General features: G+C 40.6%; 1 protein-coding gene and 1 long non-coding RNA gene across 2 annotated transcripts; one reads left to right on the forward strand and one right to left on the reverse strand.

Annotated features, from left to right (window-relative positions):
- Window positions 1-3,211: 3,211 nt before the first annotated feature.
- On the reverse strand, window positions 3,212-24,958 carry LOC311075867. The gene is made up of 4 exons (XR_014604584.1): window positions 24,815-24,958; window positions 15,621-15,739; window positions 9,154-9,294; window positions 3,212-4,468 (listed from the first exon to the last, which is right to left on the reverse strand). It is a non-coding gene; the product is annotated as an uncharacterized lncRNA (long non-coding RNA).
- LOC311075861 (myosin-7-like) lies at window positions 4,282-15,770 on the forward strand (the record flags this gene model as incomplete). Its single annotated transcript, XM_084103512.1, has 37 exons — window positions 4,282-4,482; window positions 4,586-4,729; window positions 4,809-4,965; window positions 5,692-5,719; window positions 5,809-5,911; window positions 6,011-6,103; window positions 6,178-6,241; window positions 6,332-6,430; window positions 6,523-6,626; window positions 6,749-6,887; window positions 6,973-7,091; window positions 7,180-7,329; window positions 7,428-7,598; window positions 8,486-8,795; window positions 8,884-8,969; window positions 9,112-9,317; window positions 9,550-9,673; window positions 9,927-10,063; window positions 10,136-10,391; window positions 10,507-10,749; window positions 10,831-11,007; window positions 11,086-11,231; window positions 11,327-11,417; window positions 11,494-11,883; window positions 11,987-12,113; window positions 12,252-12,370; window positions 12,585-12,781; window positions 12,912-13,095; window positions 13,177-13,342; window positions 13,450-13,574; window positions 13,702-14,010; window positions 14,099-14,302; window positions 14,396-14,692; window positions 14,834-14,938; window positions 15,024-15,119; window positions 15,206-15,340; window positions 15,662-15,770. 37 exons carry the CDS (start codon window positions 4,282-4,284, stop codon window positions 15,680-15,682), a joined length of 5,823 nt encoding a protein of 1,940 aa, XP_083959638.1. The 3' UTR covers window positions 15,683-15,770.
- Window positions 24,959-26,389: the final 1,431 nt, after the last annotated feature.

Below are 26,389 nucleotides of genomic sequence, written 5' to 3' on the forward strand. Positions count from 1 at the left end.
CACTCAAACATTGGTGGTTTGATGTTCTGTCGTACCTCTGGTACATCAATATTTAGATGGTTTGTGTATTTTTGGCTCTTTGGTTTTTGTAACTTTTATACCAGAAATTCACTCTGAACTGCAGCTCCTGATTCATATATATATATATATATATATATATAGTCAGAAGAAAATCCTCTACAAAATAGCTATACACAGGATCCCTGCGAATTTTAACCCTATAAAGCCTAGTGTATCATATTTGATACGCAAATTTCTAAGGCCTATAAATTGTCAACATACTTTTTTTTTTAGCAAGTAAAAGGCTTTTAGTATAATTGTAAAAATGTCCACCTTCAGCTTGTGGTTCTTGTCTTTTTGCTGTGAAATGTCTGATTTTTGTTTGTAATATTTCAAAATTTACATTTAATGGACTGAAGCAACTACGTTTATTTGATTTTCCACACATCGTGTTCAAATGTAGCAAATATGATCATTAGGATTTTGAAGGTTTATTTGTTCATCATTGTATTGCATTGCATTATATGTTTTAAAACTAGAGATCATAAAACTTTGATCATAAAACTAAGCATTTAAAAATCATCCTACTAAGACATTATTGGCTCATATAGTGACAACTGATATTTAGATGCATTTTATGTCAGTTGTCTATAAAGATCTCATTGATTTACATTACAAGCATCATGTCTTTGTGCATATAAACATCAGCGCCTGCACCAAATTGCATATTTTTTCAGTTTGAATAAAATGTAGCTGTTTTTTCTACATTGAGTATGAGCTCCATATTCTCACTATATGAGCGATAAAAACATGATGTATCAAAAATGATAATCAACAAGCATCATATTATTTCATATGTCAGGCTTTTCAGGTTTCAAATGATGTAAGAGTCATAAAATCCTCGATTACTGAAGTCATGGCAGAGTGATAGGAATAGCTTGTCATGAGCAATAAATTGTCTTGAATGAAATGTCTATAAAATGTTGAAAAATCAATTATCTTGAAAATATTAAAGTCAAGGAAATCATTGGCTGAAATCTGTGGGAACCCTGAACACAATTTTATTTAAACGTACAGTATGGAATTTTTTCGCCGCTAGGGGTCGCTAACCTATTTACAATAACAAAGGCGTAGTTTGATGACGCAACATTTGCTAAGAATTATGGATCTTGTCGTCAACGTCAAGCCGACCGATCTAATAATGTTTATGGATGACTGAATACATCGATGTTTTTATCATGACTGTGATATGAAGCAGTTCGGGATTGCTAAGAGACAGCTATCAGCTCCACACGCGACGCGAGTCCCGCAGATATAAAAGGAATATGGACATTTCATTCTACCGAACTACAGGCAAGAGCAGAATTACAACTCACAGGTCAGTTTATTAGACAAATTAAACTTGTGAGGTAACGCAGCGCTGTTTCACTTGGTCTAACATTACACTAGCACACTAAACTGCATTTGAGTGTGTTGAAATGTATGTGTTAGTTTGTCTGTATGGGACTAGCAGTAAACTAGATCAACATGAGAATAACATACAGATCATATTCTAACATTTTATCATTGTTGAACTATATAACATTGATTAGTTTTATGTAAATGTGCTCACCTGTTTAATAAAGTACATGTAGGAGCGGTCGAGACTCGGACGTGGAGCTCTCGTTTATATATGGGAGCTCTCGGCATCTCGAAAACACCGCGCTGATATTGATTCTCGTTTTAGTTCTCCTTTTTTATCTTGCCATGGTCCATAATGTTTGAACGAAACAACAACAGCGTGCAGATAGACATTGCGAACTACAGTGGTCCACGTCTGTCGTCTTGGTTACTATCAGAGGGCTCTACTCTAGTTCATAGCTCTGGTTACCATGGCAGTACAAGCGGAAACCAGGGACAACGCGGATATGACGGCATTGACTGCGACAAAACGGAAATAAAGAAACGGAAATCTCTAATTAAATTACAAATTTCTCCTGGTTTGAAAGTTGTAGGAAACAGTCGGGATAATGTAAGTAAACAACTAAAAAAAATATATAACATAGATATAGTGATTTTTGCTATTTTTAAAGCAAAAAAGTTACATATTGTGCCTTTAAGTATACCATTGGACAATGCATAAAGTATTTTAAATAAATAAATATAGTCCTTTTAGAGACAGCAGAGACTAACTTAGCATTGTAGATCTATTGAATTACCATTACGGTTCTCGGACAGCTGGACGCTTGCGTCCTCATACTGTAAATACTGCTGATCAATTGACTAATCGTCCTCATGAGATTCTTGCCTGGAGATTTCGACAGGGTGTGATTGTAGACGTTATGAAGGCATGCACAATCTCACTTGTTGAACACTTGCACCTTGTTAGCGTGACCTTTGCTGCTTAGTTGTCTTCACTTGGTGGGACGTCTAATAATAGCTTATGGTCACAACTCGTCACTTTGGCTGAAACCATACTTGTCTGTTGGCAAACCATGAGTTATAATAATAGCCTTTATACAAACACTTCTCATTAAAAAAGTGATTTTTAATTTAATTTAATTTTAATTTCTATAATCTTCATAATGTCAGTAGTAAATGATCATGAAGTGACCTAGACTAGAATGAGAAAATCAACTAAGATGATTTACTCCATTACAAGGGCACATATGGGGGGCAGGCAACCAAACGCTTGACCCGACAGAAAGACGACACCCCATTTGTCTTGTGACAGTGGACGCATGCACAGAATATTACAGTAAGGCCATCACTGCTTTAATGTCACAGCTGCAATAAAACAAAGTGGTCCATCACTCTTCCCTTATTTATATTTATCTTTCAGTGAAACGTTCCACTGTGTTACATAAATGGATGAGGTACTGTCTGCAGCCAAACCACTGATTCTCAATCAATGGGCGTCACTTTCCAGGAACTTCACAGGGTTATCTTTATACCCAAGGACAAAAGAGACGATCCTGTGCCAGGGAAGCAAGGAATCATTTCATCTGTCGCTCATTGACCGTAAACCCATCTGAACTCGTGATATAACACTGTGACATTTCAAACTTCTGTGTGTTTTCCTGAAAATACAAGTCACATAAATAACAGGAATTTTTGCATAATTAGTCAAAGCAAGTGAAGTCTTTATGGCCTTATAACATGGGAAATAGTGCTGTCTTTAAAATGATGTTGATGCATTAGGAGAAAAAGAATGCAAGCGAACACCATTGTTGAATTTCAAAAGTTACTTTATTAGGATTACTTACCCATCTGGTGATTTGCCTGTGACTTTAATTAGACAAAGTTAGTTTAGAACAACAACAGAGGTATACTGTAGAATTTATGATACGACACAAGTTAATAATGTTGTGTTTTTCAGATTGGCTTGATTTGGCATATTTTGAATGCAGAAAGGACTTAATGGTCAAAGCGTTGAGGTTTGTGATGGTGATTTAAATTGTCCCCCTGTAATTATTTTCCATTATGAGATGGAGTTGGCAGCGGTGGAATGACTATGTGAAAAACTATGCTTATCCCTCCCTACATCAGCCAAACCAAGAACAAAAGCAGTTTGGCATAACAAGGTGCCAACTCCCTTATTTAGAAAGATAGTCACTTTATAAAAGAGAGGAAGGACACTCTATTGAGAGGATCTTCAGCTTCAGCCTTTCAACTTTCCCTCAAGCCTACAACTTGTAAACAGGTATTTCAAAATATTATAAGAGTCACCAAACAAGATGAAGTCTTTCTTTATACAAATTTTTCAAAGTTATAACTTTGGAATTCATGGTAATGCATTGTTTGTAGGGCAGCGTTTGCAGTGATAATCTCTGTGGTGGAAGCGGTCAGAGGTAAAGCATCTCATATTAGTGTTTCATGGTCATAATGCATGTTTCATAATGACATCTGTGCAGTTGTTTTAGATCATAACAGCAATACTGCATCATTAACAATAGTGAAATGATTGATTGTGGCTTGAAGCACATTTAACAACTTAGAAATATGTATGATAGAAGATTTTGATGGTTTTTGCAGATCTAGGAAAACAAACTGCCTTCGTGTTTCCTGTAATTTATAGTAAAATATTTTTGTATGCATTTTTATTAAGATTTTCTTGTTACTATTTTGTTAATTTTTTTCAAAGCTTTGAATGTTTGTTTAGTGAAAAAGGCATTGTTTCATTGTTTTCCTTTTTATTACTTTGCTATTTTTGTGTCTTAAGTGTCTAAATATTCTCCAATATATAATATCTCGTATATTAATCTGTTTGCGTACACTTACTAACAGCAGGCTAGGTGAAACATGGGAGATGTCGCGATGGAGGAGTTTGGAGCTGCTGCTCCGTACCTCAGAAAGTCGGACAGGGAGCGACTGGAGGCCCAAACGCGCCCCTTCGACATGAAGAAGGAATGTTTCGTCCCTGATCCTGAGGAGGAGTTTGTGAAAGGAACCATTGTGAGTCGGGACGGTGATAAAGTCACCTGTGACACTGAAAAAGGCAAAGTAAGTTCAGGTTAAACAAGTGATCATTATTGATTACTACTTCACTGCATTAGAGGAACTTATTGTTACGAGTCATAACTCTTGGAGTATGTGCCCTTTACAGACAGTAACTGTGAAGGAGGCTGATGTTCACCCCCAGAACCCGCCAAAGTTTGATAAAATTGAGGACATGGCGATGTTCACCTTCCTGCACGAGCCCGCTGTGCTGTTTAACCTCAAAGAGCGTTACGCAGCCTGGATGATCTACGTGAGTCGAGTCTTAAAACACTCACACGTTCTCTTTATCGTGGATGAGTAGATCTAAACCTTCTGTGAATCTCTTACAGACCTACTCTGGGCTCTTCTGTGTCACTGTGAACCCATACAAGTGGCTGCCAGTGTACAACCAGGAAGTCGTTGTTGCCTATAGAGGGAAGAAGAGGAGTGAAGCTCCTCCACACATCTTCTCCATCTCTGACAACGCCTACCAGTACATGCTGTCAGGTGCGACTACTTGACACCAGTAGTTCTACCTAATCAAGTGGTTTTATTTCAGTTTTCAGGACACAGTAAATGACAGTGAATGTGCTTGTAATTCTTGTAGCAACTTGTTTGTAATGTTGCTGTATAAGTGGTTTCCAGTATTTTTTATATAATTTGGTATCATGTTTGAGGTTTTTGAGAATGTCACAGTTTGCCCATGCAATTTGACTAGCTTCTATCAAGTGACAGATTCATAGAAACAACAGTTTGATGTATGACATTTAACTTCACTAACGAAAAATATTGGAAGCACATACAGTATTTCGCTATTCTAACTATGCCCAATGTTTGGTTAGTTGCTTTTCAGTAACTCTTTCCCCACCAGCGTTTTTTTTTTTTTTTTTTATAGTTGCCAGCACCAGCAAAAAAAAGAGAGCAAAAAACAAAACATTTTATTCTAGCTTCATGCATTTTTTTTAATCACCTCTTGAATGTGTTTAAGTTTCATAAAAAAGCTAGATTTTGATCAAAGACTTCGTCCGGATCGGATTGAGTAGATCGGGTCCATCAACACCCCCAAAGCTTCGCAGTCCTATAGCTTGTCCATAACTGAAAATCTTGTCAATGGCAGAGAAAGAATTAAATGCATTCAGCATTTTTTTTTACCCCGTTTTTTGATGACCGCTTCAGAATAGAGTTTGTTTAGAACATAACTGTATTGTTTCATATTTTCATTGCCCATTTCAGACAGAGAAAACCAGTCTATTCTTATCACGTAAGTTGACTTCTGCGTATCACTTTCTATAATAGTTCAGTTTTATATAAAACTGTGTGGTGCTTAACATTTTATCTTTCTACCCCAAGTGGAGAATCTGGTGCTGGAAAGACTGTGAACACAAAGAGAGTCATTCAGTACTTTGCCAGCATTGCTGCTAGTCCTACAAAGAAGGAAACCAGTGATAAGAAGGTAAACGGAGGAGATCTGAATTCAAACAAAACATTTATTGAACTGCCATTATCTTTGATTGTCATTCACCATACACATGTCTAATATTATGTTTTCTAGGGTACTCTGGAGGATCAAATCATCCAGTGTAATCCTGCTCTTGAGGCCTTTGGGAATGCCAAGACCATCAGGAACGACAACTCTTCCAGATTTGTAAGTGAATGAAATAGCAGTAAAAACTGAATACAGCTGAAAAGACATGACGATTTTTATTTTTTTTCGAACAGGGCAAGTTCATCCGCATTCACTTCGCAGCAAATGGCAAACTCGCTTCTGCAGATATCGAGACTTGTAGGAACACTTATGCTTAGTTTCATATTGAAATAATAAAAATAAATGCATGATAGTAATGATTTTTAAACTAAATGTTCTCTGTGACAGATCTTCTGGAGAAATCTCGTGTGACTTTCCAGCTCAAGGCTGAGAGAGACTACCACATCTTCTACCAGATCCTGTCTCAGAAGAAACCAGAACTTTTAGGTGGGCAAAAAATGTTACAACCAAACATCTATAATTTTGTTTGAAAATGCATTACAACATGACGTCTAAATGCTCTGTGTCCTTTCTCTCAGAGATGCTGCTGATCACAGCAAACCCTTATGATTACGCCTTCATCTCTCAAGGAGAGACACAAGTGGCCTCTATTGTTGATGCTGACGAGCTGATGGCTACTGATGTGTGTTACAAATTACCATTAATACATTTTGACATAACCTCCTAAAGATTAATTTTTACTGAAAATACAAGAAAGAAGAATTTGAGGCATTTATCATGTTAAATTAATTACATTTGCTGTAGGAAGCGTTCGATGTGTTGGGCTTCACCCAAGAGGAGAAGAACAGCATCTACAAGCTGACTGGTTCCGTCATGCACTTTGGCAACATGAAGTTCAAGCAGAAGCAAAGAGAGGAACAGGCCGAGGCTGATGGGACTGAGGGTCAGTATTGGGACAAAATGCTGACATATTGCATTGGTTAATAGAAGATTCATTACCATCAACCATCTTCTTTTATTGACGACAGATGCTGATAAAGCAGCTTATCTGATGGGCCTAAATTCAGCTGACTTGATCAAGGGTTTGCTCCACCCAAGAGTCAAAGTAGGAAATGAGTGGGTCACCAAGGGACAGAATGTTCAGCAGGTGGAGACCACTTCATGATCTCATTAACTGTTGACACTAAAAGCAAACATTTTCTGTAATATTGAACTATATTATCACTATTGGACAGGTGTACTATGCTGTTGGCGCTCTTTCCAAATCAGTGTACGAGAAGATGTTCCTCTGGATGGTTGTGAGAATCAACCAATCCCTGGACACCAAACAGCCTCGCCAGTACTTCATTGGTGTGCTGGACATTGCTGGATTTGAGATCTTTGAAGTAAGCTGAAATCAACTGATTATTATTGTTGAAGAACTTTATTGTTTACGTTCTTTGTTACTTTGCCATTGTGATTCCACAATATATTCCACCTGCAGTTCAACACCTTTGAGCAGCTGTGCATCAACTTCACTAATGAGAAGTTGCAACAGTTCTTCAACCACCACATGTTTGTGCTGGAGCAAGAGGAATACAAGAAGGAGGGCATTGAGTGGGTGTTTATTGACTTCGGCATGGACTTGCAGGCTTGTATTGATCTCATTGAAAAGGTGGGTGTACAAAACCTTTTTTTCTGAATATCTAATCTAGAAGCTTTCCCCACCATTGATGGAAATTTTCACTGTTTCACTGTTATAAGGTAGGGGGCGCTATTACACATTTTCTCAAAGAGGAAAGAATTTTTGGATCAAAATACTGGTGAAAAAGTAGCAGAAACAAGCGATAAAAGCATTGCTTATGCACATGTTAAATAATATTATTCGTTATTATAAATGACGTTATTCAGTTACTGAATGAAATGTTGACCCAGGACGAGGTACGGGACTGTGGAAGCTTTGGGGGTGTTAATGGAACTGATCTACACCATCTACGTTTTCATCATCATTCTGATTCCCATTCGGATGAAGTCCGATTTTCACCGCTTTTTGTTTGAAATATTGCTTTATTTAATTTAACTTACCCACATGTATAGGAGTTGATAAAATATTCTAGCTTCATGCATTCCTTTTTTTGTTTTTGTTTAAAAGCAGAGACTCTGTTCTTTCTTTTGACATATTGGATGTTCAGATATCCATACAACAAAATATTCTGGGGGTCATGAAATTGTTGTGAAACTGATCAAAAATACTGGCGGTAACTGGCAACTTAAAAAAAAAAAAAAATGCTGGGGGGGGAGTTAAAGGTTGTATCAGCGATTTCAGGCCCAAACATAAATGATCACATTCATCTAATCTTTCCTAGAAAGATTAAGCATAGGCTGCCTACAGAGACGCGTTTTTTTGACGGCCTGCTTATGGGGCGGGCAAGCGGATCGTTAGGAAAGATTAGATGAATGTGATCATTTATGTTTGGGCCTTTTTTGGGCCTGAAATCGCTGATACAACCTTTAATATCCATTTTGCTTTAAGTTACATTCAGTTTGTTGCTTTCTCTATAGCCCATGGGTATCATGTCCATCCTTGAAGAGGAGTGCATGTTCCCCAAAGCCAGTGATGCAACATTTAAAGCTAAGCTTTATGACAACCATTTGGGAAAATCAAACAACTTCCAGAAGCCCAGGATTGTCAAGGGTAAACCAGAGGCCCATTTCTCCCTGATTCACTACGCTGGCACTGTGGACTACAACATCATTAACTGGCTGGTGAAGAACAAGGATCCTCTTAATGAGACTGTTGTTGGCCTCTATCAGAAGTCCACCATGAAAATGTTGTCTCAGCTGTTTGCCAATTATGCTGGTGCTGACTCAGGTGTGTTGTGCTGATGACATGATTCTTGAGAAAAATAAGGATTTAGTGCAAGGTTGATGTTAAGAATTATGTTTTTTATTCCCAACAGTCGCAGAGGGAGGTGGTGGCGGCGGCAAAGCAAAGGAGAAGAAGAAAAAGGGCTCTTCTTTTCAGACGGTGTCTGCCCTCCACAGGGTAACATATAGAGTGCTTTTCGTGCTGATTCATAATGAACTGTATTATTTAGTATAGCTTGGTTTCTTAATTAATGTAAACAGCATGACCTAATATGTATATATATATAAATGGGAGCGCCATGGATAATATCTATCCACAGGAGAACCTGAACAAGCTGATGACCAACTTGAGGTCAACTCACCCTCACTTTGTGCGTTGCATCATCCCCAATGAGACTAAGACTCCTGGGGCGATGGAGAATCCTCTGGTCATGCACCAGCTGCGCTGTAACGGTGTGCTGGAGGGCATCAGGATCTGCAGAAAGGGATTCCCCAACAGGATCCTGTATGGAGATTTCAAGCAGAGGTACATTCACTTATAAATACGAGACATGTGAGTTGCACTTGGGTCAAAAACTGACTTGAGAAAACAGCCACGTTATGCAACAAGACTTGACATTTTCAAATTACACAAATGTGTGTAAATGACATAAATTAAAGCCCAATCAATCATTTAGCTTGTTTAAAAAATCCATATATTTATATTGCCAATGGCAAAATCAACACTTTAAAATCTTTAATTAAATATGCAACAACAGATACCGTATCCTGAATCCTGCTGCCATCCCAGATGGTCAGTTCATTGACAGCAGGAAAGGAGCTGAGAAGTTATTGGGCTCTTTGGAAATTGACCACAGCCAGTACAGATTTGGACATACAAAGGTATATATGCTAATTAGTAATTGCTTTGTAGATTGTGTAATTCTGTGTATTTTTTTTTTTTTTTTTTTCAGTTTTAAAATTTGTTCTCCTATCCCAATCTATTTGAAGGCTAACATTCCTAAAAAGTGTACCTTGTCTCTGGGGAACTTGCAGCATTGCTCTTTTTGTTTGTGCATGATTTGTTTTATGACTTTGATAGATTGCCTGTTACGTCTATCTGTTGATCGTAGGTCACTGAAATATTTTTTTTAAGGTATTCTTCAAGGCGGGTCTACTGGGTACCCTTGAAGAAATGAGAGATGACCGTCTTGCTCTCATCATTACCAATATTCAAGCTAGATCACGTGGTCTTCTTGCAAGGCTTGAATTCCAGAAGCTTGTTGAACGAAGGTAACTCGGTGGGCATTATAAATCTGTCACTGCATCATAAAAAGACACAAAAAGAACAGTTTTATTTTGCAGAGATGCCTTGCTTGTGATCCAGTGGAATGTACGTGCCTTCATGGGTGTCAAGAATTGGCCCTGGATGAAGCTCTACTTCAAAATCAAACCACTGCTGAGATCTGCTGAGGCGGAGAAAGAGATGGCCAACATGAAGGAAGAATTCCTGAAGTTGAAAGAGGCTTATGCCAAATCTGAAGCCCGCAGAAAGGAGCTTGAGGAAAAGATGGTTACTCTTCTCCAAGAGAAGAATGACCTGACACTCCAAGTCCAAACTGTAAGTTTACGATTTTATTAATTCATGACTAAATAGCAACTATACTTATGATTTAATTATACAAAGACATTATAAAATAAAATAAATATACATGATTTTTTGTACCTGTAAACAGGAGCAAGATAATCTTTGTGATGCTGAGGAGAGATGTGAGGGTCTGATCAAGAATAAGATCCAGCTTGAGGCCAAACTCAAAGAGCTGACTGAGAGACTGGAGGATGAAGAGGAAATGAATGCTGAGCTGACTGCAAAGAAACGAAAGCTGGAGGATGAATGCTCTGAGCTCAAGAAGGACATTGATGATCTTGAGCTCACTCTGGCCAAAGTGGAGAAAGAGAAACATGCCACTGAGAACAAGGTCAGTTTTCAACACTGAGCAAGTTAATGGTACAAAAAAGGTGTGTTAAGAGCTTCTTGATTCAATGATACAATTTTACAGGTTAAAAACCTGACAGAAGAGATGGCAGCTTTGGATGAGATCATCGCTAGGCTGACCAAGGAGAAGAAAGCTCTTCAGGAGGCCCATCAGCAAACGCTGGATGACCTCCAGAGTGAGGAAGACAAAGTCAACACACTCACCAAAGCCAAAGCCAAGCTGGAGCAACAAGTGGATGATGTGAGTGGTTTGTTGACTCTTCTGTTGTAGATGAAAAAGGTGACATTTACAATGCTGAACAAAATATTGTCCTTCCAGCTTGAGGGTTCCCTGGAACAGGAAAAGAAGATTCGTATGGATCTGGAGAGGGCAAAGAGGAAGCTCGAGGGAGACTTAAAGTTGACCCAAGAGAGCGTGATGGACCTGGAAAATGACAAACAGCAAATGGAAGAGAGGATTAAAAAGTGTGTTTTCCAGAGGGTGAAATAATTATTCAAGAATACAGCTCACAATCTGAATCCTTATTAATAATGGTAATCAAATATGTTCTGCAACACAGGAAGGATTTTGAGATCAGCCAGCTCAGTAGCAAGATTGAAGATGAGCAGGCAATGGCAGGCCAACTCCAGAAGAAACTGAAGGAGCTGCAGGTAATATTTATGATTCTTAAAAACCTAGGCAATTAGGAATTCTAGCTTTAAATTATGTTTTCCTTCACATTACTAGGCCAGAATTGAAGAGCTTGAGGAAGAGCTGGAGGCTGAGAGAGCTGCTCGTGCTAAAGTTGAGAAACAGAGAGCTGATCTGTCCAGAGAACTGGAGGAGATCAGTGAGAGGTTGGAGGAGGCTGGTGGAGCCACTTCTGCCCAGATTGAGATGAACAAGAAACGTGAAGCTGAGTTCCAGAAACTGCGCAGAGACCTTGAAGAGTCCACTCTGCAACATGAGGCCACTGCGGCTACACTGAGGAAGAAACATGCAGACAGTGTGGCTGATCTGGGAGAACAGATTGACAACCTCCAGAGAGTGAAGCAGAAGCTGGAGAAAGAGAAGAGTGAACTCAGACTGGAACTGGACGATGTGGTCTCCAACATGGAGCAGCTTGCCAAGTCCAAGGTAATGAATTCTTGTTTCCATATTTTTCTTCACCTCAGGTGTTCTTTAGAATAACATGTTCTTTATGATTTATTTGATATTTAATTATATAATAACTATCCAGGCAAACTTGGAGAAAATGTGCAGGACTCTTGAGGACCAGATGTCAGAATACAGAACAAAATATGAAGAAGGACAACGCAGCATCAATGACTTTACCATGCAAAAGGCTAGGTTACAAACTGAAAATGGTATGTTTCTGATGAGGTATTACTTTATTCTGTGTATTGTTAGACTAATTATCAAGAGCACACACTACTTTCTGTAATGTACTGGTTTTATTTTTTATATATATATTTATATATATATATTTATTTATATTTATCTAGGGGAGCTTTCTAGACAGCTAGAAGAAAAGGATTCCTTGGTCTCTCAGCTAACAAGAGGCAAGCAGTCCTATACCCAGCAGATTGAGGACCTCAAGAGACAACTAGAGGAGGAAATCAAGGTATTGCAACCAATGTTGGTACCTGAATCCACAAGGTTAGAGTACCACAGTGTAGCAGTCCTACACCTAAACGACTACACTAACCCATCACCCAATAAGCTCTTCTAAGAGCAGTGGGATCCAAACCCACATGCCTTAAAGGGGACTATAGTCTTATACTACAGCTTTGTGCCATTCCCATTAACAGAAAACATTAACTGTAAATATCTTATAGGCTAAGAATGCTCTGGCCCATGCAATTCAGTCTGCTCGTCATGATGCTGATCTGCTGAGGGAGCAATATGAGGAGGAGCAAGAAGCCAAGGCTGAGCTACAGCGTAGTCTTTCCAAGGCAAACTCTGAGGTGGCTCAGTGGAGAACCAAGTATGAAACTGATGCCATCCAGAGGACTGAGGAGCTGGAGGAAGCAAAGTGAGAAGCAGGAAATATTTGGGTTTCCCATGTAGCATACCATACAAACATCTGACTTTGTTCTGTAAGCCAAGAATTTTGTAAAAGCCCCACTAATTTATTTTGGAACAAATTCTGTTTATTCATGAAGGAAAAAACTTGCTCAGCGTCTGCAAGATGCAGAAGAAGCTGTGGAAGCTGTTAACGCTAAATGCTCCTCACTGGAGAAGACCAAGCACAGGCTGCAGAATGAGATTGAAGATCTCATGGTGGATGTGGAGAGATCCAATGCTGCTGCTGCTGCTCTGGACAAGAAGCAAAGAAACTTTGACAAGGTGAATAAAACACACTTATAATTAATCTTTGTGTTCATTCAGCTCCAATGGTAGCTAATCAAAGTCTGATTCTATCAACAGATTCTAGCTGAATGGAAGCAGAAATATGAGGAGTCTCAGAGCGAGTTGGAAAGCTCCCAGAAGGAAGCCAGATCTCTGAGTACTGAACTATTCAAACTGAAGAACTCTTATGAGGAGTCTCTGGATCATTTGGAAACTATGAAGAGAGAAAACAAGAACCTCCAAGGTGCCCTTGATTTATTAGTCATCTGGACATTCACATAAATTTCATAAACTTTTTGTATTTTTCTTGACTTTCTTATATATAACATTATTACTTTTCCTACCAAACAGAGGAGATTTCTGATCTCACTGAACAAATTGGTGAGAGTGGAAAAAACATTCATGAACTAGAGAAAATTCGTAAGCAGTTGGAGCAGGAGAAAACAGAAATTCAAGCAGCTCTGGAAGAGGCTGAGGTATATTTAGTGTGTTATGTGTAGATGTAGTAGGTCTAGTTTTTCTAGTTATACACCAGCAAGAATACATTTGCTGCTAAATAAAGCTTAAAGTACTTTTTAATGGCTAAGTCTTTTAATTGGTCAGGCCTCCCTTGAGCATGAGGAAGGAAAGATTCTTAGAGCTCAGCTGGAGTTCAATCAGGTCAAAGCTGATATTGAACGTAAGCTGGCTGAGAAAGATGAAGAGATGGAGCAGGCCAAGAGGAACCACCAGAGAACGGTGGATACCCTGCAAAGCTCACTGGAATCAGAGACTCGCAGCAGGAATGAAGCTCTCAGACTGAAGAAGAAGATGGAGGGAGACCTCAATGAGATGGAGATTCAGCTCAGTCAGGCTAACAGACAGGCATCAGAAGCCCAGAAGCAACTCAAGGGTCTTCATGGACATCTCAAAGTATGACGAATCTTCAAATCAAGATTTTATAATGATTAGGTGAACATAGTTCTGCAGTCTTTTAATTTGAAAAAGTTTTATTTTACAGGATGCCCAACTGCAACTAGATGATGCTCTTCGTGCTAATGATGATTTCAAAGAGAACATCGCCATTGTGGAGAGACGCAACAATCTGCTGCAGGCTGAACTGGATGAGCTGAGATCCATGGTGGAACAAACTGAGAGAGTAAGGAAACTGGCTGAGCAGGAACTGCTGGATGTCAGTGAGAGAGTTCAGCTCCTGCATTCTCAGGTATGACACATCTGTATTAGATGAATAAAACCTTTAAACCCATTCTTAGTATCAATATTAACTAGAGACTACATGAATGTCAACATTGTTCAGAATACCAGCCTGCTGAATCAGAAGAAGAAGCTGGAGGGAGATAATACTCAGCTTCAGACTGAGGTTGAGGAGGCAGTGCAGGAGTGCAGGAATGCTGAGGAAAAAGCCAAGAAGGCCATCACTGATGCTGCCATGATGGCAGAGGAGCTGAAGAAGGAGCAGGACACCAGTGCTCATCTGGAGCGCATGAAGAAGAACATGGAGCAGACCATCAAGGACCTGCAGCACCGTCTGGATGAGGCTGAGCAGATCGCCATGAAGGGTGGAAAGAAGCAGGTCCAAAAACTGGAAGCTAGGGTTAGTTTACGAAACTCAGTTCTTAATAATGCATTTTCTATTTAAAATGCATTACTTTTGTGTTTTTTAGTTACTTGGATTTCAGAGATCAATAGCTTTCTACAGAACTGATAAATTTAAAATAATTTGTGGTTTCGGTAGGTGAGAGAGTTGGAAAATGAGGTGGAGATAGAACAGAGAAAGGCGAGCGAGTCTGTGAAAGGGATTCGTAAATATGAGAGACGCATCAAGGAGCTCACCTACCAGGTTATTTCTCTGTTCAATACAATATCCCCCAATTTTACTATCTTCAAACCACCAAGACCAAAAATAATCAAAAGTCTATTAACAGACTGAGGAAGACCGTAAGAATCTGGCTCGTCTTCAAGACCTGGTGGACAAACTCCAGCTGAAGGTCAAATCCTACAAGAGATCTGCTGAGGAGGCTGTAAGTTTATTGCCTATACATTCCTGTACTATATATATATACTTGTTTGTATATTGTTTTAGCCAACAACCTTTTGATTTAATCAGGAGGAACAGGCTAATGCAAATCTGGGCAAGTTCCGTAAGATACAGCATGAGCTGGATGAGGCAGAGGAGAGGGCTGATATTGCTGAATCTCAGGTCAACAAGCTGAGAGCCAAGAGCCGTGATACAGGATCCAAGGTAAGCTAACTCAGTTAACCCAGAATTTTATCTGCTTATTATCACAGAGTTTAAGATGTCTCAATAAAGCAATGGGTAATGTTTTACTTTGAATGGTGAAAGGGTTAAAGACCATTTCGTAAATATGAGTTTCTAAAGCCTTTACCATTCAGTGATGCCAGACAAACTGTAAAATAAGTTAAAAGAGAATGACCTAAAGCGTTTTGTGCTTATCACTATTTCCTTGAGTGAGTCTAAGTTTTGATGTATTGCAAAAACTAAAATCAAATAACAAATATACCTTCCAAACACTTTTCTTTTCCTTTTCTCTTCCTCTCACAGAAAGGGCAAGATGAAGAGTGAAGCATCTTTCTGAAAGGCTTGTTTGGTTTGTTCTTCTTGACTTCATTACCTGTAGTTCTGTAGAATAAAGATTGCAAATGAAACTTTTCTTGTGGTCTTTGTCATATTTGAAAACAATTATTTAAACAGTTATTTTATGTTTGGCAGACACTTTTTACAAGTACAGGCTTCCCTGGAGTAAACCACATACATAAATGTGTGTATCTGTGTGTTTTTCAGTCACCTGATTAATTTTCAATGGGAATATGCAATTTGAAGCAACATGAGTTACATAGATGATTGGTGATTTGTAGTCAACTTTAATTAACCCTCTGGGGTCTGAGGTGTTTTCCGGCCCTGGAGGTGTTCTGACATGCTCTGACATTTGTGCTTATTTCTGTTACTTGTAACATTTTCATGGCTAAAGTCTGATTACACTGTATTCAGCACAAACTCTGCTACAATAATATGAGCAGCATGTATGTAAAAGTTTGTAGTTTTGAGATAATTACGTTTATGCATGGATTTTACTTACTGAAATAAGGCCATAAAACCCATACTGACTATTTGTTCACAAGACTTTTGAAAATTGTATCACACAGTCTAGTGTTTTTAGTGTGTTTAGAGTTTTTGCTCATTCACATAAAACGAAGGGTTACACAGGTAACCTAGGTTCTGTGAATGAAGTCAACACGCCACAGTATGGGTCAGCCTCGCTAAGGATGAGCTGTCAGGAGACGATATATCAAATTAACCACGCCCCGCTTGCAATCACCTCCTATAAATACAGGTGTTAACCAGCCGGCCCTTTCTCTTTTTCCGACTGGCTCGAAGCAGTCCCCGAGTGACCACGCTTCGTGGCGTGTTGACTTCATTCACAGAACCTAGGTTACCTGTGTAACCCTTCGTTCTATTTCATCTCAGTCAACACGCCACAGTATGGGTCAACTGGTACACAGGTCATGAGGGGAAATCTAGCGGGGCAATAACCAGGACATGATTAATGCAACAGAACCTTTATTAGTTCTTCATATAACTTACAACAAAACCACCAGGTAATAATACCTTGACATAACTTAACATAAAGCAGTTTATACTTGTTCCGCTGTTTGCAGAATAGTAGATGAAACTGTCTTTGCAAGATCCAGACGATAGAACTTGGCAAATGTCAAAGAGGACGACCAACCTGCTGCTACACACACTTCTTCCAGAGAGGCCCCCTTAAATAATGCCCAGGAGGCCCCCATTCCTCTGGTAGAGTGGGCCACCACCCCCTTGGGAGGAGGCCTTCCTATGCTGTGTTAGGCTAGTTCTATTAGCCTGACCACCCATCTTGCGAGCCGCTGCTTGGACACCGCCTGGCCTCGCACTGAGTCCCCGAAACAGACAAACAGCTGATTAGTCTGTCTGATCTGTTGAGTGCAAGCAATGTATCTCTTCAGTGCTCTGACTGGGCAGATTAGATGTAATCTGGCTGCTTCTGCTGAATCATGAGGAGGGGGATGAAAGGGTTCTAGTACCAAAGGTCTGGAGACATAAGAACGAGGCAAAACTTTTGGCAGGAATGATGGATTCGGAAGGAGAGAAATGGATGAATCTTCTTCTTCTCCCAGTCTTAAGCATGCAGGGTGTACCGACAAGGCGTGCAATTCGCTTACCCTCCTAATTGAAGCAATAGACAAGAGAAAGGCTGTCTTCAACGTAAGAAGTTCTAACTCCAATTTGTCTAATGGCTCAAAGGGATGTTCTGTCAGAGCTTTCAGGACAATGCCCAAGTCCCATGAGGGAACCAACCGAGCTTGAGATGGGCCTAATCTACGAGCTCCTTTCAGAAAACATTTCACAAGAGGATGGACACCAATTGTGCTACCTCCGTAGTCCATATGGCGATCTGATATAGCCGCTACATATCCCCTCAAGGTTGACTCCGTCAGACCCGTCTCCAACAGGGACTGGAGGAATGACAATACTAACTCCACCCCGCATGAAACTGGGTCCATTCCCTTGGAATGACACCATCGAGAGAACCTTTCCCATCAAGCAGCATACAGTCTCCTTGTAGATGGGGCTTTTGCTGCATGCAATGTTGTTAGAACCGCCTCTCCCAGAGCTCTGGAAGACTCCCATCTAGTGGCCAGACGTGCAAATTGTACCTCCCTGGATTCGGGTGCCAGAGTTTCCCCTGGGCCTGAGACAGCATATTCTTCCTGACTGGGAGACGCCATGGCGGTCCCCTCTGTAATGCTACCAAATCTGGCATCCATGCTTGCTGGGGCCAATCTGGTGCCACCAGCAGGACTTTGGCCTTTAAGATCCTTACTTTGGCTAGGACCACTGGCAGAAGAGGGAATGGAGGGAATGCATACAGGAGCATTGGAGGCCATTTGTTCGCCAGAGCATCCACCCCTAGTGACCCCTTGGGGCCCACTATTGAATACCACAGGGGACAATGTGTGGTTTCCAGTGAGGCAAAGAGATCTACCTGAGCCACCCCGAACCGAGACCAGATCTCCTGTACCACTGCCGGATGTAGTCGCCATTCCCCTGGCCTGGGGCCTCCCCTGGACAAAAGGTCGGCTGCTACATTGTCCTCTCCCGGGAGGTGTAAGGCCCTCAGGGACACCCCCTGAGCATGTGCCCATAACAGAAGGTCCCGAGTTCTCCTGTAAAGGGACGTTGAACGTAACCCGCCTTGATGGTTTATGTATGACACTACTGTGGTACTGTCTGAGCGAACAATGACATGCTTCTCCCGAAGCCGAGGCCGAAAATGGATCAGGGCCCGAAATACTGCCTCCAGTTCCAGCAGATTTATGTGTGCTCCTCTCCACGAGGCATCCCATTGTCCTTGTGCTGGATTGCATCGCCAGACAGCACCCCAGCCCTCTAGTGACGCATCTGTTGTTATCATCTCCCTTGAACATAAAGGGCCCAGTGTGACTCCTTCCTTTAGGCCTGGAGTCGAGAGCCACCACTGGACTGTTGGAAGACAATCCCTGTCCCTTGGGATCAGTCGCTGTCCATTCTCGTATGGACTCACTTTGTATTTTGCTAACCATAGCTGCAGAGGGCGCATGTGAAGCAATCCTAATGGTACCACCTGACTGGCTGCTGCCAACAGGCCAAGCAGCCTCCGACCAAACTTCACTGTAACCTGCTCCTTCCAGAGGAGCTGGGATAGACATTCTTCCAACACCAATTGCCTCTGAGAGGTCAGAGATGCTCTCATCATTGTTGAATCCAAGGTCAATCCTAGGTACGTCACTGCCTTGGTGGGGATGAGACAACTCTTCTTGCTGTTCAGCTTCAGCCCCAAGTTCTGTAAATGGGTTAGGACCACCTTTGTGTTGTTCCTGGCCTGCTGTTCTGTAGGGGAACAAATTAGCCAATCGTCCAGGTAGTTTGCTATACGTATGCCCTGACGACGAAGGGGGATGAGCGCTGCATCCATACATTTTGTAAAGGTGCGGGGGGCCAATGACAGACCGAAGGGGAGAACATTGTACTCGTATGCGTTGCCCTGAAAGTAGAACCTTAGGTACTTCCTGTGGTTCCTGTGAATTGGGATATGAAAGTAAGCATCCTGGAGGTCCACTGTTGTGAACCAATCCCCTTGTCTGATGAAGGTTAAAAGGGTTGATATGTTGAGCATATGGAAAGGCAGTCGTTTCAAATGACGGTTGAATCCCTTGAGATTGAGGATGGGACGAAGACCCCCATCCTTTTTTGGAATCAGGAAATAGGTGGAATAAAACCCCTGCCCCATTGTTCCCAAGGGCAGGTGTGTTATTGCTCCTTTTCCTAAAAGGACCGATACCTCTGCTGTGAGAGACTTGCACTGGTTCTCGTCTCCCAGAACAGTAGGGACAATCCCTTGAAACTTTGGCGGTTTTGATCTGAACTGGAGCCTGTATCCGAACTCCAAGGTGCTTAGCACCCATGGACATTGGGTGCATTGGCGCCAGTGGAGGAGCTGTTGACTGGAAAAATGTGTGGCCGGAGACTGATTGTCAGCGACGATTTCTTCCGCCTGACATCCGTGTGATGGAAGACTCTGCCTGTCTGCCCCTACGAAAGGGCTGTCGAACTCCTTGGCCTGGTCCCCCTAGAGCCCCTTGGCCAGCAGTTCTTCGCTGCCCTGGGTAGACCTGGGTTAACGATTCTGGGCGAGTCCAGCTACTGCTCCCCGCTGATGTCCGAGGCCCACGAATAACTGGTGCCCGACGCACAGCGCGTGTCAACTCCCTTGTCTTACGGGACTGCTCCAATGCTGCCTCTGAAGGGGGCCCAAAGACCTCGCCAGGGATCAATGGAGCTGCTACGACTGCCATGCAGTCTTGGTCCAAAAGATTGGCCTGGGACAGCCATACTTGACGACGCGCTTGAACCACACTGGCCATCGATTGTCCCAGAGCTTGGGCATGTGCACTTGTTCCTCGGATCAGCATGTCAATCACCCGTAATGCTTCTGGAATGTCTTCACTCGTCAAGGTAGAGGACAAATCCTGCAGTATACCCTCTAAATAAACCAACAGGAGGGAATTGGTGCATGCCAGTCTTGCAGACAAGGCAGAGGCATGATAGGTTCTTTTTAGCTGACTGTCAACTAACCTACAATGCTTGTTAGGGTGTATAGCATCTTTTCCAGCCCGGGTGGTTGCTCCTGCCAACATAGCAAATGTGGGCCCAATCTGAGGAGCTGAAGCAAGCCCGTAAGCTGCTGCAACATTGGTTTTCCAGCAGAGATCCCTGCAGGACAAGTACCTCGGCCTGAGAAGAATAATCCTCCATTTCTGAATCAGAGATGTCCTCTTGATCTGATGGCATAGAATTGCCTTCCCTTCCAAACACTCCAGATGCTATCACAGATATCTCATCTGGGTGGCGGCATGGCTGTTTTTGCACCAGTTCCCCAGGGCCTGGAGGCCCCACCGGCCACTGTTGTGCCTGTAATAAATTATTCAGAGTCTCTTGCATTCCTTGCATTTGCCTCTGAAGATGATCCACTTCTACATGTTTGCGCTTGCGAGAGTGCTTACGCCTGACACTTTCTTCTTGAAGATCCTGCTCAGGCTGAGGTACTTGTCCTGCAGGGATCTCTGCTGGAAAACCAATGTTGTCTTCCTCTTGCATCTTAATAGGGAAGTGAAAAACAATCAGCTAGCTTTTGTCTTCACAGACAAAGAGGTTTCTTTGGCTGAAATGACAAACAAAAAATCTCTCCCTGCTGTGTTTTTTTTTTTTCTTCTAACAGCTTACTTCAACTTGGTAGCTTTCACCTTCACAGGTGAAGAGGCCCCCTTGCCAAACAATCTGTGTTAAATACTCACCTTTCCAAACAGAAATAACACGGTAGCTTTAATCCTCTCGGTTAAGAGGCTCCTTCACAAACAGCATGCGGCAACGCGGTAACTTTCACCCTCACAGGCAAAGAGGTTCCCGTCAGCCAGTTACTTAAGTAATAAAGGAAGCAAATCTTACCGTCTTTACCAACTCAATCGTTAGCCAGGAGGCAAAAAAGAGAAAGGGGCCGGCTGGTTAACACTAGTATTTATAGGAGGTGATTGCAAGCGGGGCGTGGTTAATTTTATATATCGTCTCCTGACAGCTCATCCTTAGCGAGGCTGACCCATACTGTGGCGTGTTGACTGAGATGAAATAGAACGATATATTGATTTAAAATTTGTAAAACATGTTTTGTGTAAGAAAGCTGTATGCGAAGAGGCGTGAATAATCATGAAATTTCCTTTTTTGTGTGTTTCAGTTCAACTTTATATATTGCATATTTACACAAAAAAAATATTCTGGGGGCCATGAAAATGCTGTGAAAATTTTCAAAAACTTGAAAAAAAAAAAATGCTGAAGAAATGCTAGCAACCAACAGTACAGTTCCTTGGCAAGCTACGGAGCCCTTAAAGGGACGTGGTGGTGGAAATATTTTTAGGTTGGGAATTTGTTTTTTTCAAAATCTTTTGCGTTCCCTCGCAAAACTTTTGCGTTCCCCCGAGAAACTTTGTGTTCCCTCGCAAAACTTTTGTGTTCCCACGTAAAACTTTTGCGTTCCCTCGCAAAGTTATTTGCGTTCCCATGCAAAACTTTTGCGTTCCCTCGCAAAGATATTTGCGTTCCCATGCAAAACCTGTTTTGAGCTCGGACAGACACTTCCTGTTTAATGTCCCGCTGGCAGTGTTTCAGAGCTCCGTACGTTAATGGAGCGTTTCATAGTGTTTGAACTTGGACTCAAATATAAAGAAATGCGGTCAGTGCTTAACTCAAGGAGTTAAGTGAAGTTGGCCGTATTCACATAGGCTATTCGAACTTCCCGGATCAATATTCTTGAGCTTAACGTTGTTAAAACTCAAACGACACCTATTTACAATCACAGTAACCTAGACAACGAGCTACAGCCCAATTCTCATCACAATAAGCTTGTATAATATAGGCTAAATGGATCTCTATGAGCAGCCGGCTGAGAGAAAGTTCAAAGGGACCGTCTGCAAAGTGCAATATAACCCAAAAACGACTACAGCATCAACTCACAGTCAAAAATACAAAAATAGTCATTAACTTCAATGTTACAAACTGTAGTGCCACCCAATTCAGTTTACACATCAATGGTGACCCACTGGTCATACTACACTGCTTTTGCACATATTATATTATGAAAAATATTCAATAACATAAAAAATAAGTAGGCCTATTCTTTACACAAATTATATTGGTACTGTATGCAGCTTTTGCATTATATTTGCTTACTGAATTTGATGGCATTACACTGTATAACAGTGTGAAGTTATTTAATATTTTTTTCTAAAGAGGGTGAAGTTATTGATTTTATTTCATAATAAATAATCATAAAAATTATGCATTTTTTATCAAACTAAGTAATGTAGTATAACCGGCAGGAGAGCATGTGTGAACTGAATTTGGTGACAGTACAGTGAGTCACAGTGAAGCTATTGAATATAATAATATAAAATGTGCAGAAGGGTTTTGGGATTTGCACTTTGCAGACGGCCCCTTATTTGGACTTGTCTCTCATTCGTCTTTAGAGACAAATTAATATTATAAAGCTCTTTTTGATGAGAATTGGGTTGTAGCTCGTTGTCTAGGTTGTGATTGTAAATAGGTGTCGTTTGTGTTTTAACAACGTTTAGCTCAAGAATAGGGTAGTTCGAATAGCCTATGTGAATATTGCCAACTTCACTGAACTCCTTTAGTTAAGCACTGACCGCATTTCTTTATATTTGAGTCTAAGTTCAAACACTATGAAACGCTCCATTAACGTACGGAGCTCTGAAACACTGCCAGCGGGACATTAAACAGGAAGTGTCTGTCCGAGCTCAAAACAGGTTTTGCGAGGGAACGCAAAAGTTTTGCGAGGGAACGCAAAAGATTTGAAAAAAAAAATTCTGTCAACCTAAAAATATTTCCACCACCACATCCCTTTAGGGGCTCCGTAGCAAGCTAATCAGTGTAAATGAAGTAAAATGTGCACAGAGAGCCACAGAAGCAAAATACATCAGAACAATAGGCTGTTGCAACAATGTAAATAACATGCATAGGGCTGCACCTTAATAGTTGACTAAACGAGGCTTATGCAGGAAATCCAAACGTTCGCCTATCATTCATCGACCTCAAATATGGCTTATCATTTGAAACAAATATCATGTATGTAGTATCAACTTTACATGGCCACTCGCTCTAACGTTATTATAGATAAATGTGTGCTATTATTAGCCGCATAGCCAAGTGTTTGTGCCGAGTGCAGAAACTAAAGTATTAGCACACTAAAAACATGAGATGGAGGCGCTGGTGCAATCACTTGCATTTTTTCCTGATAACAGAGGAAACAACTTAAAATACGCTGAAATTTTTGGTCATACAGATAATATTTCAATTCAGTTTGAACTCACAATCACAACAAAATGTTATGCTTTTGTAAAATAAAGAAAACAAACAGGGTGTGCTTTTTGCCATCTTGGTCTCCCTGAACTGGAGCACGTCACAAAAATGAACCGAACGCAGTGTATAGGCTACTTGCCTCACAGACATGAGAAATATATCTATTGAAAGCTTGAAATGTCTACTTTTAAACAAACCAATTCAAATCGAAAACAAACACTTTCTGATTATGTAATCTGTATGAAAGGTGAATTTCTCTCTATAGGCGAGTTAAAGGAACACGCCGACTTTAGCTTATTCACTGTATCCCCCAGAGTTAGATAAGTCCATACATACCCTTGTCATCTCCGTGCGTGCCGTAACTCTGTCTGACGCACCCACTGCTAGCCTAGCTAAGCACAAAGACTGGAGGTAAACGGCTCCAGCTAGCATACTGCTCCCAATAAGTGACAAAATAATGCCAACATTTTCCTGTTTACAAGTTGTGATTTGTATAGTCACAGCGTGTACAAATAACAAGGTCACATGAGACACAGCCATCTTCTAAGAATATAGTTCCCAGTATGTATACGGTTAGAAGATGGCTGTGTCTCATGTGACCTTGTTATTTGTACACGCTGTGACTATACAAAATCACAACATGTAAATAGGAAAATGTTGGCGTTATTTTGTCACTTATTGTCACAGTATGCTAGCTGGAGCCATTTACCTACAGTCTTTGTGCTAAGCTAGGCTAGCGGTGGGTGCGTCAGACAGAGTTACGGCACGCACGGAGATGAGAAGGGTATGTATGGCCTTATCTATCTCTGGGGGATACGGTGAATAAGCTAAAGTCCCAGAAAGTCAGCGTGTTCCTTTAACTATACTGTGGAGATGGCGTCAGCGTCGTCAACTTCATCTTTGGAGTCAAACACTGACTCAGAAAACACTTGTTTATTAATAAATAATTAAAATGTCTCCTTGCTGTTTTTCAGACACATTCATAATCATGCGCTTTAGAATAGATTTAAATTATGCCTACAGGCTCATTATAGTTTTGTACCCCCACCCCCCCAGGATATATTTAAGTAATTAAATTAATATAAACATGCGATTAGCTGACTAATGGCTTAAATGACTGACTGATTTGCATAATTTAAAACAAAAGGTACTTTTACCTTGACATATGTATATCATTTTTATAGAATACAGATTAACATTTGCCACATCTTATTTACAAGTAAAAAAACAAACAAAAAAAACACCTACCACATTATTTATTCTTTCAAGTGTGAATGAAACCCAAGACTCAATTCTTTGGTAGATCAATTGGAGATATAGTGTCTTCCCCTCTGTGCACATTCTGCAGTAGAAGGGTGCATCTCTGACAGACCAAAGTGTCCTCTAAACATCCTCCACATTGAAAGTGATAGAACGTGAAAAATCATTGTTAGTAAGCCTAACATCTACAGAGCATCTAAAGCCAATGTTCAAGATAAAAACTTAAATGTTTGATATAATACTACAGATTTTTCTCACCTGCATCAAATGTCCATGTTCCTCTAGAGTGCATGAGACTTGAGACCTGCAAAACAAATTAAAAGACTAATGTATTTAACAGTTCCAAATAAAAACTAAATTAAACAATGCAAATTTGTTAGCTGATTACAAGGCTGAATGCTGATCGCATAAAGAGAACCGTGTACACTGGTAAAACCAAGTATTAAATGTGAAGAACAGGCCAGTGCTAGAGGTGGAGTCTAACAGCTGAATATAGGGAGGAGCTCCTCAAAGGATCACAGAGCCATCCTGCAACCTTAAACCACAGTAGAATGTGCTTGAGATATTTTAAGATATATTGCTATAAGTCAGGAGATAATAACTGCTGGCTTGACATCTTAAGACTCTGAAAAGCCCCTCATGACTTAAAAGAAATGTAGCAGCAACTTAAACTTTCACCCTTTTGGTTAACAAATGGTCTTAACAGTTAGTTGACCCCTTCAGACATCCAGCAACAGGTGCATAAAGAGAATAACAGATGAACATTGTTTATGAACAACAGGAATTATTTTTTTGTTATTTGCATAAAGAACTTTTTTTTTAATTATTATTCTAAAAGAACAAATGTTTATGCCAAGAAAACAATATGACTATTTCTTCTCTTTCTCCATGTCTTTTAACTCAATACGGGGTAGAAAGTTGGGTAATAATAAACACTTGTCTTGTGACCAGCATCGTTTTGCCTCAATTGGCCATGTAACATAAGTAGTATGTATACGGCTCGCAAGGGTGCCAACATGTACCGCTTGACATTTATTTATGCGCTTGGAGACCTGTACAAATGGGGCATCTGCTTTATGTGTTCTCAATGTCCCTCATCAGTTGCTTCCATTTCGTCAGAGACTCAGTAGGAATTTCACAGGGTTATCTTTGTACTCAAGGACAATGGGAAGGAAACAATGTTGTAATTGGTAAGAGGATGACTGACAGTCAGACACAGACCTCCATATGCATCGATGCAAACGTTGCACAAAGTTCATGGTACATTGTGCACGTAGTTGTTGCATACATTTCTACAAAGGGTTGATGATACAGTTTAGCATTTTAGGTTAAAAAAGGTCTAGTAGCATGAAAGTAATGTTATTAGAATATTGGTACCTCAAGTTCAGTTGGATCATCCACTCAAAAAAGCCAATTCTGTCATCATTTACTCGCCCTCATATGGTTCAAAATTGAATGACTCTTTGTTGTTTAACACATATTTTGAAAATGTCAGTGTGTTTCTGTCCATACAATTAAAGTCAACGAGGTCCAATGCTGTTTGTACCCCAGCATTCTTCTAAA

This window comes from Abramis brama (assembly GCF_963993115.1).
Source record: "Abramis brama genome assembly, chromosome: 24".
NCBI lineage: Eukaryota > Metazoa > Chordata > Actinopteri > Cypriniformes > Leuciscidae > Abramis > Abramis brama.